Source organism: Microplitis mediator, chromosome 7, assembly GCF_029852145.1.
Source record: "Microplitis mediator isolate UGA2020A chromosome 7, iyMicMedi2.1, whole genome shotgun sequence".
Classification (NCBI taxonomy): domain Eukaryota; kingdom Metazoa; phylum Arthropoda; class Insecta; order Hymenoptera; family Braconidae; genus Microplitis; species Microplitis mediator.
Window position 1 is genome coordinate 1,515,192 of NC_079975.1, and position 15,560 is coordinate 1,530,751.

General features: G+C 31.6%; 4 protein-coding genes across 6 annotated transcripts; 2 read left to right on the top strand and 2 right to left on the bottom strand.

Moving 5' to 3' along the window:
* The first annotated feature begins 1,115 nt into the window (after positions 1-1,115).
* On the top strand, positions 1,116-7,447 carry LOC130672487 (sodium/hydrogen exchanger 7). 3 transcript variants are annotated; one of them, XM_057477100.1, is made up of 11 exons: positions 1,118-1,821; positions 2,087-2,325; positions 2,394-2,471; positions 2,538-2,614; positions 3,137-3,346; positions 3,421-4,140; positions 4,216-4,285; positions 4,670-4,744; positions 4,941-5,198; positions 5,397-5,519; positions 7,306-7,447. In XM_057477100.1, the coding sequence occupies exons 1-11, from the start codon at positions 1,575-1,577 to the stop codon at positions 7,348-7,350; spliced, it is 2,142 nt and encodes a 713-aa protein (XP_057333083.1). In that variant the 5' UTR covers positions 1,118-1,574; the 3' UTR covers positions 7,351-7,447. The 3 variants fall into 3 exon arrangements, with proteins under 3 accessions (XP_057333082.1, XP_057333081.1, XP_057333083.1); XM_057477098.1 differs by lacking the exon at positions 7,306-7,447 and having other exon boundaries at positions 1,117-1,821; positions 5,397-6,398; XM_057477099.1 differs by lacking the exons at positions 4,670-4,744; positions 7,306-7,447 and having other exon boundaries at positions 1,116-1,821; positions 5,397-6,398.
* A 235-nt stretch (positions 7,448-7,682) lies between these two features.
* Positions 7,683-9,734, bottom strand: LOC130672490 (metallo-beta-lactamase domain-containing protein 1). Its single transcript, XM_057477102.1, has 3 exons — positions 9,435-9,734; positions 9,200-9,370; positions 7,683-8,035 (listed from the first exon to the last, which is right to left on the bottom strand). Exons 1-3 carry the CDS (start codon positions 9,589-9,591, stop codon positions 7,683-7,685), a joined length of 681 nt encoding a protein of 226 aa, XP_057333085.1. The 5' UTR covers positions 9,592-9,734.
* Positions 9,735-9,786: 52 nt separating this feature from the next.
* LOC130672488 (integrator complex subunit 9) lies at positions 9,787-12,786 on the top strand. The gene is made up of 5 exons (XM_057477101.1): positions 9,787-10,009; positions 10,086-10,730; positions 10,802-11,680; positions 11,762-12,178; positions 12,369-12,786. The coding sequence occupies exons 1-5, from the start codon at positions 10,001-10,003 to the stop codon at positions 12,486-12,488; spliced, it is 2,070 nt and encodes a 689-aa protein (XP_057333084.1). The 5' UTR covers positions 9,787-10,000; the 3' UTR covers positions 12,489-12,786.
* Positions 12,787-12,877: 91 nt separating this feature from the next.
* On the bottom strand, positions 12,878-15,535 carry LOC130672491 (FUN14 domain-containing protein 2). The gene is made up of 4 exons (XM_057477103.1): positions 15,391-15,535; positions 14,990-15,300; positions 14,608-14,803; positions 12,878-13,077 (listed from the first exon to the last, which is right to left on the bottom strand). The coding sequence occupies exons 2-4, from the start codon at positions 15,160-15,162 to the stop codon at positions 12,880-12,882; spliced, it is 567 nt and encodes a 188-aa protein (XP_057333086.1). The 5' UTR covers positions 15,163-15,300; positions 15,391-15,535; the 3' UTR covers positions 12,878-12,879.
* Between the last annotated feature and the right edge of the window lie 25 nt (positions 15,536-15,560).

The window sequence follows — 15,560 nt, forward strand, 5'->3', positions numbered from 1 at the left end:
TACCCATTTTTATTTTTGTCCATTCAAATTATTGCAGATTTTCCAGGTCTCAGAAGAACTCAGACAATGAGTTTGAATGTAACTGACAGGTGGGAATTTTTTAAATTTTTGAATTTATAAATAAAATGTAAGAATTAGAATAAAAATTAAAAATGCGGATTCAGATCAAAGAAAAATCAGCACGTGGATTTTTTTAAATTTCATCATTTTTTTTAAATTTATACTCGTCTGTTACATTCACACTTACTTTTATTTTTTTAAGCAGGAGCTTTAATTTAAAAATAATTTTTTTCATGAATAGTCAGCCGACATCAGTGACCAGATACAAAAATTCAAAAATTGATATCTCGATGAAACCGAACGTTACGAGCAAAATTTTAAAAAAATAAATGGCGCGTATTTCGAATCTCAGTGAATTTTTTCTTTTGTTTTGTTTTATTCATCACTCACTAATAATTTTAAAAATAAACATTTGTTTTTTTACTCTGATTTCCCAAAATGATGAAATTTACTAATTTTTTAATCAGTTTACTGTCATCTCTACATGGATTTCATTCCTTTTTAATTCCAGGCTAGAATTTTTTATGATCCTGAAGTTAGCAGACAATTCAAAATTTTTGGATTTTTTTTTATCAATTAAATTTGAAGAAAAAAAAAAACTAAAAATATGCACATGTAGAAAATTTAAAAAACTATAGGTGCAATTTTTTCAAATATTTTTTTTCTTCTGGTTTATCGTCTAAAAAAAAATCCAAAAATTATTAGACGTCTGCTAACTTCAGTATCATAATTTTTTACATACAAGTTGTCAAGCTGGGATCGAGTAATTTATTTTATTTTTTATATTTACAACTTTTATGAATTAAAAATATTTTTAAAAAATGAAAAAAATATTAAACTTTCTTCATTATTGACAGCTAATAAATTTTCCCCACTTTTCTATGGCATAGTAGCGCTGTCATAGGAAAAGAGCAAAAATATATTGCGACAGTATGACAGAAAGAGCAAGAAGCACCCAAATATATGACACGTACGCACAAACTATACATGTATACATGTACACGTACGTCACAAGTACATAAGTATGTGTAATTATAAAATGCAATAAAAGAACCACCAGGTCTTGGTGTTGGTGGACTTGGTTCTCGTTCTTGGTCTCCAATCCCCAATAATTCTCCGCAACAATTTAACCTCCTCAGCTGTTTCTTAAATTTATTTACGCAACAGTAATTTATCTAATAAATAAAAAACAACATAAAGAAAAATAAAATGTATTGGCCAGTGTTATCGTGTTTATAAAATTAGGTGCTAAATTTAAATGAAGTAAATTTAAATATAAATAATCAGAGGTCACTTTTGTTATCTCGTTAACGTCGTATTAATCAAGTGGTTATTCCGTCGTCGTCTTGGCCAGTTTTATAAATTTATCTAATTTAAATAAACTCAATATGTGCTTGAGCACCTACAAAATCAGCTCAACATATTTAAATATATCATATATATCTACCTGATTATTATTATTATTATTATTATTATAATTATTAGTGCACTGTCATAAGTGATTGCGTACAAAGATGATTGTATCAAACAATTCAATTGTCAGTTTAATTATTTCAATTGTCCTGATAATAACAACCAGGACCTGCAATGGAGCATCGACAGACATTGAGCTCGATGCCAAAGCACAATTTCTTCATCGACTTGACAGTCTAAATCTACTGTTCTATACATTTTTATTAACGCTCACTGTCCTGACTATCTGGACATTCAAACATCGCAGGCTGCGATTCCTTCATGAAACTGGTCTAGCTGTAATCTATGGTAATTATGATAACAATTAATTTAAATTATAAATTCACAGGCAGGTGGACAGTGAATTCAAATTTGCAATTTAATTTTTACCATAAACTGGATATTTTGCCCCTTTACTGGACAAGTTGCTGAAAAAGTCCCAATGAAGGGACAAAAGTGTAAATTTAAATTTACGGTCCAACTTTCTATTAATTTGTTGTCTTGTTGAGTTGATCTGGACACGGTTTTAAATTGAATATAATAATTTATTATAATAATAAATAATTAAATGCAGGTTTAATTGTTGGAGCAATTATTCGGTATGGATTGAGAACAACGGATGGAAAGAATACAATTAATCATATGCCAGTTGTGCCAGATGTTGAGCACAGCAAATATAATCAATCAGTACCGCCAGATTCTTTGTGGCTTCATTTTCCTGAAGACAAAGGAGGTGGTAATATTAAAAATAAAACCTTTTCGTATTCTTTTCGCGGTGAAATATACAAAGAAGAGGAGGAGATTTATTATATGGTAATTTAATATATCACTGTTATTTATTTTGTTTATTTTGTCTGGTTACTCATTCATATATTGTTTAGGCTACATTTGATCCAGAGATTTTTTTCAATATTATATTACCTCCGATAATATTTCATGCTGGCTACAGTTTGAAGAGAGTAAGTTTTCAGATTTTAATCTTGCGCTGATTTTATTTGATGACAAATATTTTTTTTTGTTTTCAGAGATATTTTTTCCGTAATTTAGGTGCCATTTTGATGTTTGCTCTCATAGGCACAACAATATCATCATTTGTTATTGGGTAAATTTATTTTATATTTAAAAAACTAGTAAATGTCAGCTGATACTCGCATTCGTATTGACTTGAATTTATTAAAGGCCAGTTTTTCAACCCAAGGTTTTTTTTAACCCCGGGTTTAAGAAATCTTGGGTTAAAAAACTGGCCCTAAATATAATTAATATTTTATTACTTATAAATATTTACCCTTGAAATTTTTAAAATCTCTACTTTCCAAGATCTACTTTTGATATTTAAATTTTTAACAATCAATTATTAAAAATCCTTGAAAAAGAATATTACATAAGACTTAATTTCATACCCAACGTGTAATTTTATAAAAAAGAATTCTAAATATATCCCGATATTATAAAAAATTCTCTGTGAAATCGAAACTTCCGGCTTTGATAATTTTGAAGTCATAAATATTTTAAAAGATTTAACTTTTATAGAACTCAAGAGACGGAGACCCGATCAATCTTATAAGTCTTCCATTACAGAGAATAATAAAATTACCTCTCATTATTTATTTTTTTTTTATTGCAGACTTTTAATGTATGGATTTTTCCAACTAGTACCAAATTTATCCGAGTCATTTGTATTTCTCGATACGCTTTATTTCGGAGCACTGATATCGCCAACAGATCCACTGACAATAATATCGATATTCAACGATTTGCATGTCGATGTTAATTTATACGCGTTAGTTTTTGGTGAGAGTGTTTTGAATGACGCGGTTGCTATCGTACTGAGTGGGTTAGTATTCATCATTCAAAATTATTAAATAAAAAAAACGAAAAAAAAATAATCTTGTGCCATAATTATTTCAGATCAATTCAAAATTACGGAGCAAGATATCAAACAGGAACTGGTGGTTTTGAAACCCTAGCATTCTTCCAAGCGCTCAGTGACTTTATACGTATATTCGGTTTATCATTATTGATTGGCGCAACGATGGGCTGCATCACTGCGCTTCTAACAAAATTCACGCGGGTACGTGATTTTCCGCTGCTGGAATCAGCGCTATTTGTCTTGATGTCCTACAGCACATTTTTAATCGCCGAAGCTGCTGATCTGACCGGTATCGTGGCGGTGCTGTTCTGCGGCATATGCCAGGCTCACTACACCTACAACAATCTGAGCACCGAGTCGCGACAGCGTACAAAGCAGCTCTTTGAACTGCTAACTTTCCTCGCCGAGAACTTTATATTCAGCTACATCGGGGTCTCCATGTTCACTTTCCCCAAACATCGCTTTGACCCGGGTTTCATTTTCGTCGGGTTCACTTGCGCACTGATAGGCCGCGCGGCAAACGTCTACCCGCTGGCGTTTATTTTGAATTTGGCGCGAAAGCCGAAAATTTCAATGAACTTTCAGCACATGCTGTTCTGCTCTGGTCTGAGAGGTGCCATGAGCTTCGCTCTGGCCATCAGGAACACGGTGTCTGATGCACGACAATCGATGCTGACCACTACCAGTCTTATTGTTATACTTACTGTCATATTCCAAGGCGGTATGACCACACAGTTTCTCAGTTGGTTCAAAATTCCGTAAGTGTTTAATTCTGGTGATAAATAAATATTTTAATTAATCACCCGGTCGCAATTAATTAATTTGTGATGTAGAATTGGAGTAGATGAGGAAATTGAAGGTCTTACTTCGTCAGCGTCTGCAACTCATGGGCAAGTAAGACACGTAAGTATTTTTTTAAATTTTATATTTGGTTCGCTTGTCATTATTATCAATTATTTAATAATTTTATTAAAGGGCGCTTATTTAAAATTCATTTTGCATTCACACCATTAACATCATCAATTTTTATTTTTTTTTTAAAAAGTTCATCCCAGTGCGCGCTCCGAAAACGAGCATCAATAGCTCAGTTTTTTTTTATTTTCTTACAAAAATTTACTGGAATATTTTTTCAAATTTAAGTACTGGGGTGATCTTTTAATTATTAATTTGAATAAACGGTTTATTTATTTTGTTAATAATCTACCGGCGGCACACATCGGCACCTAACAATACGATAGTAAATTTTCTTATAATAAAAAAAAATAAATGGAAAAATTGTTTAATTAGTCTAGTGGCGTCGACAGTGCATGTGGATTTGGTTGCAGTGGGAATCTGCAGCTACACCGAGACCAAAGTCCTCCGGTAGGTTTTATTTTAATTTCCACACTCACACATTTAGTTTTATTATTTCACAGCTTCAAAGCTACAGTAACAATTACATTTTTTAAAAACTGCTATAAAAATAATGCGTAAGCAAAAAATTTAAACTTCTAGAAGCGGGAAGCATCTGGTAGCTTATTAAGTAGCGGCTGCGTATTAATATTATTATTTATTGCAGTACAATTCGATGCAGGATAATTGCTCGCAGGGTGACGCCGGTAGTACAGGAGGCAGTGGTCCAAACTTGGCACACAAATCATCTTCCTCGTGGTCGCCGCCAAATGAGAAAGCTTTTCTCGCAAGAATTTGGGGTGACTTTGACACGCGTTACATGAAGCCGCTTCTTACACACTCACGGCCGACTTTACTTGAAACTTTGCCGGTCTGCTGTACACCACTCGCAAGAATTCTTACAACAGCTCAACAATTATCTCAGGTAATTAATAAATTAATTAATGATATTGAAGTTATCCGACATCTAATAATTTTTTGACTTTTTCCAAAACGATAAATTAGAAGAAAAAAAATTGCACTTATAGTTTTTTAAATTTTCTACATGTGCATTTTTTTTGTTTTTTTTTTTTAGAATTGATTTGTTGAAAAAATTTATTTATTTGTTGAATTTAAACTTTAGGAGGATTTGAATGGCGAAAGAAGAACCGATTCAGATTCCGATTTATGTCTAGCGCATTCTCAGCACCGGGATCAGGTAGGAGGGGGGGCAGGTGGTGATTGGAATACCGGAAGTCTCGAACCGGTAAGTTTTCACCAGTCAAATTTAAATTACACTGTTAATCCGTGCTATCAACCAAATAACAACTCCGAAATTCCTAACTCAACAACAACAACAACAACTGACGAACCCTATGTTATTCTTAACTTGCACAGAAGATAGATATACCATTGTTATTGTTGCTATTTATTTTTATTATTATTATAAATCAACTAATTATCAATAGTATTTATTTATTTATAGTAAATATAAATTCACCGTGACCATATAAACAGTTCTGTGTTATGATAATTTTGTGTATGCGTGTGTGAGAAAAAAATTATTGTAAATTAATTTAAATATTAATACCGACATTTATTTATTATAATTATCAAGATCTCTGGTGTGAGTTCTTGTATAGGGTAAGAGTCCCAATTGTTGACACTAAAAGTTTGTTGAATATTGAAATTGTTTTGAACATTTTCTTGGTCGATGCTTCTGAATTATCACTCGTATTTATTGTTGATAAATAAAATATGAATTTTGAATTTAAAATTTAAAATTTTCGCGCCATATTAATTCTAATAATTAATTAATTTATGTCATTAGACTATTCATGTTCTGGTTGATTGTCACAGAGCCAAAGTTTGTATTTTTTCTGATATTTTCAAAGACATGAATTTTTTTTTTTATTTTCATTTCAAACTTCACGGAGTGAGAAAAATTTATTGACAAAAATATAAAACTTTATTTTCACGGCATAAAATAACGAAAATGGAATTCAAAAAACTTTTGTATCAGGTCTTAATTTCGAAATTTGGCGGGAGTAAATAATTAATTAAAATAAAATAAGTTCATATTTAGTAGCCTGTCAATAATTGGGTCTTTTATCTCATACACAAGATAAAAAATATGTTACAGAATATTTAAAAAAAAAATTAATTGTATTTACACGCGTACACTTGTATTAATTACTTAGCAATTAAGTATTTATTGCCATTAGCGCGAGTTTTTACTCCGCACTGCAAGCAGGATAAGAAAAGTATCTGGCAGTTGTACCTCAGTTATTTATTTAGATGAATATATAAAACAATTATAAATTATAATTAATTAATTAATGACTACGATGTAATGACAGCGGCTGAAAGTACTTTCTGCGATGAGTATTAATAAAAATTATTGTTTTTTTTGACGACAATAATATTAATATATATATATATATATATATTTATTATAAAAACGAATAGTGTAAAAAATATGTGAATTTAATATATTAATATAATATAATATATAAAAAAAACTGCTGTATGTCCATGTGCGCATAGATAAACTTTATTTACTGTATGTGTGTGCGTGCTTACAAAATATATAAATAACAAAAACAAATAAAAATATTAAATCCTGTCGATGATGCCAATGATAATTAAAATATTTTTAATTGTTTATGATATTTTATTATTTATATTAAAAACTTAAAAAATTTTTATTTAAATTTAACTTGTACTGAAAATATTTCAAATTTTAATGCAACAATTTCATGGTAATTAATTATCTATCTATATATTATTTCTCATACTATTAGTATTTTTAAAAATTAACAATTACTAATTACTAATAAATAATAATAAAAATAATTATTAAATATTGCATGTACTCACAATTTTTTGGTGTATGGTAAAATTTTCATGATTAAATTTTTATTAAATTACTAATTAACTCTAATAAATTAGTTGATACCTAAAATTTAATTTTTAAAAAATATATTTATATATATTATTGTTATTTATTCCCATTTATTTTGTTTTTTTGTTGTCTTTGTTTTTATTTACAGTCAATTGGCGCCATCCGTCATACATTGCCGCACTCCAACATCTAATTTAAATTCTGCACGGCATCAGTTTCATTAAATCCAATATCAATTTTTTTTTCTCAATAGTTATCTTACACTATTAATTTTTATGTACATTTATAATAATTATTTTTATTGTTATATTATGGGAGTACGATATAATTATAAGAAATAATTTTGATCAGTATTATATTATTATTATTATAATTATAATTATTTAAATAATATATAAGCATTGCAGGTAAATGCTACGCAGGTTCACATCTCTTACTTTTATAATATCATAAATATATTAATTAATTAATTGTTTTAAATAAAATATTGTGTTGCAAAGGTAACCCCAAGTACTTTTTTTAAAATTACAATTGCGACTCTAATAATTTAATCATGTCTTCAGTAACTTTAAACAGAGCCCCGTGTCCTGGCACAATATAGTCTGCGGTCTTGATAATCATCAGCCGATTTTTCGCTTGGGTCTGCTGGAGTTCTTTGGAGCCCACCGCTTTCCACAGCTCCGGGTCCGCGATGTCAGCTTCTTTTTCAAACAAATCCCCAGTTATTGCCACGCAATGGGTCTGCAGAGCCTGGGATCCATCAACGTCGTTCGCATCATTGTTTATTATTCGACAGTTTTTTATCAAGAGCGTGATGTCTTCTGCAGTGTGTCCAGGAGTCGCGATAACTTTTATGTCTTCATTCAGCTGATACTCTCCTAGTAAAATTAAACGTTTTTAATTATATCACCTACAAGTAATTGAGTATTTTAATTACAATCACGAACATTTTAAATAGAAAATAAAATCCTACTCATTTTAAATTTAATGCCCTATCAAAAAAATCTACACGGGAATCCAGACTAGATTCCTATGTGGGTTTCCACATGGCGTTTTCAGATAGTTTTCACAGAAATAGTAGTCTGTTCTTTTATTTAGATATGCGTATCAATAGACGATAGGCATAGAAACCCAGATCCCTATAAAAATTTCCCACAAAAAAATCCATAAATCCAAATTCTTATATGGGAATCCAGGTATCTACAGTTTCCTATGTGGATTTCCCATATGAGAAAGTATACCCATAGTTTCCTACATGAATTCTTGTATAAATCCATACACTCCTATGATCCGGAAGTTAGCAGACAATTAAAAATTTGGATTTTATTTTGAACAATTAAATTTGAGGAAAAAAAAACTGAAAAAATGCACATATAGGAAATTAAAAAGAGTAGAAGTGCAATTTTTTTAAATATTTTTTTTTTATAATTTATCGTTTTTTAAAAAATCAAAAAATTATTAGACGTCAGCTAACTTCAGTATCATTGCACTCCCTGATTAAACAACTGAATTCGATCGAATTAAACAGAATTAAATTTTTAATTCTATTCAATTCGGATAAATTCTGTTAATTCGGTACGTAACTTAAAAATGAATTCTGTCTAATTCGGCAGGAAAACCCGAATTTGTCCAAATTAAAACGAATTTAAATAATTCTATTCGGTTTAATTCTGATTAATTCGAAAATAACTCTCCAATTTCTGGTTCTGAATCCGAATTAAACTGAATTAAAACGAATTTGAAATTTTTAAATCGGTTTTATTCTGTTTAATTCAAATTGAAATTTTCAATTCAGTTGAATTCTGTTTTGCAGAATTCGACAGAATATAACAGAATTAAAATTTTTAATTCGGTCGAATCCAGTTGTTTAATCAGGGCTCCTATATTAATTCCTATGGATTCTTACATAAATCCATACTTTTCTAATGGATTCTTATAGGTCCCCATGCAATCCCCCATACATTTTTTTCATCAGATATTCTTGATATAAATAAATATAATGAGCAAGTAAATTATTCCTTCTACTCGCTTCCATTTCTTACCTTTGGTGCCAATCTGAGATTCATCAAATATCGTTTCTCTTTGTATGCAATGGCCTACAATATGTTGTCTTGCATGGGTAAATAAGTTGTTGTTACCAATATGGTCAGCATGACCATGAGTACAGATGACATAATTAATGTCCTCTGGTTTAATGTTATGACTTCTCAGAGCTAAAAATTCAAATAATTATCAGCCATAAAAAATGAAAAATATCCAAATCATTTAAAAACTCACCTGTCACTATTTTATCACGGTCCCAAGCAGTCATGGTGTCAACAATTATGTTTATTGTCGGACTTTTTATCAACGTACACGAGCAATTTGCTTCCGTTTTTCCATTCTCCAGCTGTTTTGAGTAGCCGTCAAATAAAACTATAATTTGGTACATCATTTTTTTTTTAAATTACAAAAACTATTTTTAAAATAACTATTAACTAGTGACAAGTATTTATTTATTTACACATGCAAGTCAACCGGTTTGTTTACGTACACAAACTCAGTTACTTTTAAGGTTAACAAGACAATTTGAAATTTGAACCCAGTCGCAGTATTTTTATTTTACAAATTTAAATTCCGCGCACTTTTTAAAATTTTATTATTAAAACTTATTTAAATATATCAAATAATAATACACTATATATTTATATCTCCACATAATTGCGTGAATAAATTTATGGTCCAGGTTATCATTAATTTATATATATGTAAATATATAAATTAGCGGTGCTGATTAACCTGAAAAAATTTAATTTCTGTATTTTTAAAAAATGATCTAAAGATAAAATTTGAAATAACGAAAAATGAAGCTGGTAAGTAAAAAATATATAGAATTATATTTGTAATATATAATTGTTTTTAATTGATAAATTAATTTATAAATTGCAGTATTGCTTATCCAGTGAACCAACGAAACCATGTCTGGTACTGACATTCAAAGGAATAACTCTGATGTTGGACTGCAGTCTAAATATGCAGTCGATATTAAATTTCATGCCGATACCGATGGTGCCGAGTGGTAAATTTAATGCGCTACCAAACTGGCTCCCTCGAGACAACCATCACAATCCCTATCATAACCAGCACCCGTACCAGCAGTACCACAACCAAGAATGGAAGATTGAAGGTGAGCTGAAAGACTGCTGCGGTCGCGTGTTCGTAGACTCGATACCCGAGTTTTCACCTCCGCTGGAGAAAATCGTTGACTTTTCGGAGATCGACGTGATACTGGTGTCAAACTACACGTGCATGATGGCGTTGCCGTTCATAACGGAAGCCACCGGGTTCAAAGGAATCGTTTATGCGACAGAGCCAACGCTGCAGATTGGAAGATTTTTCATGGAAGAGTTGGTTCAGTATATTGAGCAGACACCCAGGACTACTTTGGCCAAGTACTGGAAGGAAATGCTGCACATTTTGCCATCACCTCTAGCTGACGCTGTCAAACCAAAGTCTTGGAAGCAGCTGTACTCAATGAATGCTGTCAATTCGGCGCTGTCTCATATTCAGCTGGTGGGATATGACCAGAAATTAGTGAGTACTTCAGCATCTTTGGTTGTGCAAGATTGTGTTGATGTTAATAAGTTTATTTATTTTACTTGTAGGACATTTATGGAGCACTGACAGTGACACCAATAAGTTCTGGTTACTGCCTAGGCAGCAGTAATTGGCTGATATCCTGCGAGCATGAGAAAGTCGCTTATGTCAGTGGATCGTCGACACTGACGACTCATCCGAGACCGATGGAGCAGACGACTCTCAAACATTCGGACGTCTTGATTTTAACTGGACTGACTCAGACACCCACGGCGAATCCCGACACGATGTTGGGCGAACTCTGCATGGCGGTTGCAATGACACTGAGGAGCAGCGGATGCGTTCTCATTCCTTGCTATCCCTCGGGAGTAGTTTACGACCTGTTTGAATGCCTGAGCACACATTTAGACAAAATAGGACTCACGCATATCCCGCTTTTCTTTGTCTCTCCGGTTGCGGAGTCTTCGTTGGCGTACTCAAACATTCTTGCGGAATGGCTGTCGACTAATAAACAGAACAAAGTTTATTTACCAGAAGAACCATTCCCGCATGGGTTTCTGGTGAAGAACGCGCGGCTGAAACACTTTACATCGATATGGCAAGGAGGCTTCAGCACCGAGTACCGACAGCCTTGTGTCGTTTTTTGTGGACACCCGAGTCTGCGTTTTGGCGACGCAGTTCATTTTGTTCAGCTCTGGGGGAATAATCCTCAGCACACTATTATTTTTACGGAGCCAGATTTTCCGTACTTGGACGCTCTTGCTCCGTATCAGCCGCTTGCCATGAAGGCAGTCCACTGTCCTATTGACACTTCCTTGAATTTTACTCAAGCAAACAAACTCATTCGTGATTTGAAACCGGACAATCTTGTGATACCTGAGTGTTACACTCAGCCCCCTTACTCGGCACCTCATCGCATTGATCTTATCATTGAACCAGTAGCTCCGGTAATTATTAAACCTTTTTAAAAAATTTCTAAATCTTATCCTATACTATAAAAAAAATCCTATGGTGGTTTTATTTTGTAGGACAAACCGCTGATCACCTTCAGAAGAGGCGAAGTAACAAAATTACCATTGAAACGAAGTAAGAGCCGTATTTTCATAGAACCCAAGTTAGCGAGCAGCATTGTTCCAAGTCAAATACGCCCGGGATTGAGTTTGGCATCGATTACTGGCGAACTTGAGATAAAAGACAATGTATATACGATCAAAAGTATTGAGCCTCTGCAGCAGTTGATCGGAAGAGGGAAACGAAAGATGCAAGAGCCTTCATCGTCTGCGGTTGACATTAAAGACAAGGACAGCGAAAATCTCAAAGAAAAAGATCTGAAACATGAGTATGGAAACATTGACATACAAGAACTCTTGCATAAATTCCATCAAGAAGGGATCCATGGTTTCAAAGTAACAAACAATACTCCAACTTCCACGAGTATACATTTAGTAAGTATTTTTTTTTAATTCTATCTCGGTGAAATTGTCGTTTTTTCAATTAAGGGTTTAATTTTTTTTTTAATTGATAAAATTTTGGTAATTGACAGTTCAAGGTCATTGAATATTTTTAAAAAGTGGGGGGTAAAAGTAGTGTCTGAGACTGTCCTTAAATTAATTAATTTTTGATTATTAATTACAGCAGGATGAAGATACACTTATTCAAATATCTGAAAACTCAACTCATATATTTTGTAACGGTAACCAGAGTCTACGAAAAAAGTTACGATTAATAGTGATGCAGTGTTTGAAACATTTCTGAGTGACAACAAAAAAATTATTACTTTATTTTTTTTATTTATTTCATCATAACTTTATAAGTTTTTTTTTTACACACACACACACATACGTACTCATAATACAACTTATGAATATATAATAAATATGTAATATACAGTAAATACAAATAAATAAAAAAAATAATTTTCAATAACACACTATTGTAAATACTGATAAAAAAAAATAAAAAAAATGTTTAATATCATTTGCAGTTGTACGCGTGTGTGTTTATGTAATTGGTACAGATTTAAATGAGTCGGGATCACACGAGTAAGTGTGACGTGTGCGCGGATATTTAGTTCTGGATTATTATTATTATTGTTATTTGTTCTTCTCATTCTTTCACAAGTTCGGTTATTGTTAATGTTAGTGATTTAATTACTAGCGGTTGCACATCCAATTAGGACACCAGCGACAAAAGAAACGACAAAGAAATGCATCTCTTTGGGTTTGAACACTCCGTTGGCGTTGTTGGTGCCGAGGATTTTTTCGTACCAGCGATGGCCTTGTACCTTCTTAGCATTCAAAAAGTCTTCAGCTTTATCCAATTTCTTATCCACAAATCTTTCTACCTGTAATGAACACTTGCATAAAAATATTATTCAATCCTAACTAATTTTTTTTAACTATAAATTCTATCAAAATTTTTATTTTACCACTAAAGTACAATTTTTTTTTTTTTTTTTAAATAAATATTTAGAGATATTTCATACTTTTACTGGAATACAATTGGATTTTATTTTTATTATTTGTATCGGTTACTTAACAATGAAAATAAAAGTAATGAAAAATAGTAATTAATTATTATCAACAAAAGCCTCGAAATGCAAATGAAAGTAATGGCAAGTTTGAATAATAATTTTTTTAAAAATAATTTTTCTGAAGACTTCAGTTTACGCGAGCGATTACATCGCTAAGCCAATTAAAAAACCGCCAACGAAACTTGTTGTTATAAACGTATTTTGACGACACCACTGGCCTACCTGTAATTGTAAATATATAAAATAAATATAAAGAAGAATAATTGTGCCCAAGTACTCCACCTATTTTCGGATCTAAATGTTAGATCTCCTTTCAAAAAAATCCATATAGGAATCCAGCCTAGATTCTTATGTGGGTTCCCACATGGAGTTTTTGGATGGATTCCCATATAGTTTTCTATAGGAATATTCATCTGTTCTTTTATATACATATATATATATATATATATATATATATATGCGTATCAATAGACGATAGACATACACACAAAAAAAAAATTCTCGACTGAAGGTAAATATTCTTGATTCAAGAAATTTTTTTTGGAGACCTAAATTTTCTCAGATAAAGTAGAAATCTTCTCCAACCAAGACGAATTCTCTTGGCTCAAGAAAATCTTGACTTGGTTCCCGAAAACGTTTGTCTTCAAAAATATTTTCTTGACTCAAGATATGTTTTTTCTGTGTAGAAATTCAGATACTCCCGATTCTATAGAAATTACTTGCATAGAAACCCAAATTTCTATATGAATTTTCCACAAAGAAATCGATGTATCCAAGTTCCTATATAGGAATCCAGGTACCCACAGTTTCCTACAAGGGAATCCCTGTAGCCAGTTTCCAATGTGGGTTTCCCATATGGGGATTTCCTACATGGATTCTTATATAAATCCAAAGACTTCTATATTAATTCCTACGGACTCTTACATAAATCCCTACTTAAGATCTTAAAAAAAATGTTGAAAAAATTTGAAATGAATCTGCCGAGTGAAAATTTAAAAAAAAATCTATTATTTAACGATAAATATGAAGTGGTATTGGTTAGCCGTCTAATGATTTTTGGTTGTTTTTTAAACGACAGATTATAAAAAGAAAAAAATATTTTAAAAAATTGCGCCTACAGTTTTTTAAATTTTCTACATGTGCATATTTTTAGTTTTCATTTTTTGTAACTAATTTTTTAAAAAAATATCCGAAAATTTTTAATTGTCTGTTAACTTCAGGATCATTAATATGAACCAGACAATTATATTAAGATTTGCTGATGGTCAAGTCTCGTTTTAGATTGAAGACTTGATCAAATAGGTGGAGTGCATCAGCAAAAAAACGTCCAAATATCAGTACCTTGTCTAAAAATTTCGGGCCTTCGCCCGTAATCTTTTCTTCCAGAGTGTCTGATACTTTCTCAGCTTTCTTCTGTATTTTGTCCCAATTGACTTTGATGTATCCTTGATGCACAGCTATCTGAAGAATAATAATACCACCGCCAACAGAAAACGCTGCGATTTTACCAACTTTCATTGCCAGGAACCCCGTCATCCTATTTTATTTTTTATTGCATAAATTTTTAAGTTAAAAATACTTATAAATTCGTACGTATAAAAATAAATAAAATCAATATTTCAAATTCAAACGTAATCTCAAAAACAAATCATCATTATATTTAGACCGTGAATAAAATGACGTGATATTTATTATATTTAGATGACAATGATTGAAAACTTACCATCCTGATGTGGTTCCGATAACGATTTGTTTAGTAGCTGATGTTTTTGATATATCTCCAAATACTTTGTCCAGATAACTTTTAGCCTCGTCCGCGGACGAGGAGGTACCAGCAGCCTCTCGTAATTCGTTACTCAAATTTTCTCGATTCTTTTTAACCGTAGGCAATCCCATTGTTGCGTTTAATATTTAGTTGAATTAAAGTCGTCAATGTCTTCACCAACTGTCTAAATACACAAAGTATTTATTCTAAGAATCTACGCAATTATTTACTGCGACTCGATCAAAACCTGACAGCTAAAGAAAGTCAACCTAAATGGTATGGAAAATTAATTAAACTATAATTAAGTATCAGTATTAATGTCAATAGTAATAGTAATTAATAATCAATAAAAATCTTACAATTGCTCACAATAAATTTAGAAACTGAGTCACCATCACCAGTCACGAGTTGCAGAATAACTGAAGTTGAGCGAAAGTGATCCCTCTATTCCTATTCCTTTAATTTTCAACAATATCTAAAGTCACGTCATTCGTTTTCTTCGTGAGTCTAGACCAGATTCAAATAAAAT

Excerpts from the sequence above, each read along its gene's own strand:
- LOC130672487 (XM_057477098.1), top strand. The coding sequence starts at position 1,575 with ATGATTGTATCAAACAATTCAATTGTCAGTTTAATTATTTCAATTGTC. Across the intron at positions 1,822-2,086 it reads TGGTCTAGCTGTAATCTATG|GTTTAATTGTTGGAGCAATT; the intron begins GTAATTATGATA and ends AATTAAATGCAG. Across the intron at positions 5,199-5,396 it reads CAGCTCAACAATTATCTCAG|GAGGATTTGAATGGCGAAAG; the intron begins GTAATTAATAAA and ends TTTAAACTTTAG.
- LOC130672490 (XM_057477102.1), bottom strand. The coding sequence starts at position 9,591 with ATGATGTACCAAATTATAGTTTTATTTGACGGCTACTCAAAACAGCTG. Across the intron at positions 9,371-9,434 it reads CCGTGATAAAATAGTGACAG|CTCTGAGAAGTCATAACATT; the intron begins GTGAGTTTTTAA and ends TTGAATTTTTAG. Across the intron at positions 8,036-9,199 it reads ATCTCAGATTGGCACCAAAG|GAGAGTATCAGCTGAATGAA; the intron begins GTAAGAAATGGA and ends TAATTTTACTAG.
- LOC130672488 (XM_057477101.1), top strand. Across the intron at positions 10,731-10,801 it reads TGGGATATGACCAGAAATTA|GACATTTATGGAGCACTGAC; the intron begins GTGAGTACTTCA and ends TTTTACTTGTAG. Across the intron at positions 11,681-11,761 it reads TCATTGAACCAGTAGCTCCG|GACAAACCGCTGATCACCTT; the intron begins GTAATTATTAAA and ends TTTATTTTGTAG.
- LOC130672491 (XM_057477103.1), bottom strand. The coding sequence starts at position 15,162 with ATGGGATTGCCTACGGTTAAAAAGAATCGAGAAAATTTGAGTAACGAA. Across the intron at positions 14,804-14,989 it reads ATCGGAACCACATCAGGATG|GATGACGGGGTTCCTGGCAA; the intron begins GTAAGTTTTCAA and ends AAAATAAAATAG. Across the intron at positions 13,078-14,607 it reads GCCCGAAATTTTTAGACAAG|GTAGAAAGATTTGTGGATAA; the intron begins GTACTGATATTT and ends TGTTCATTACAG.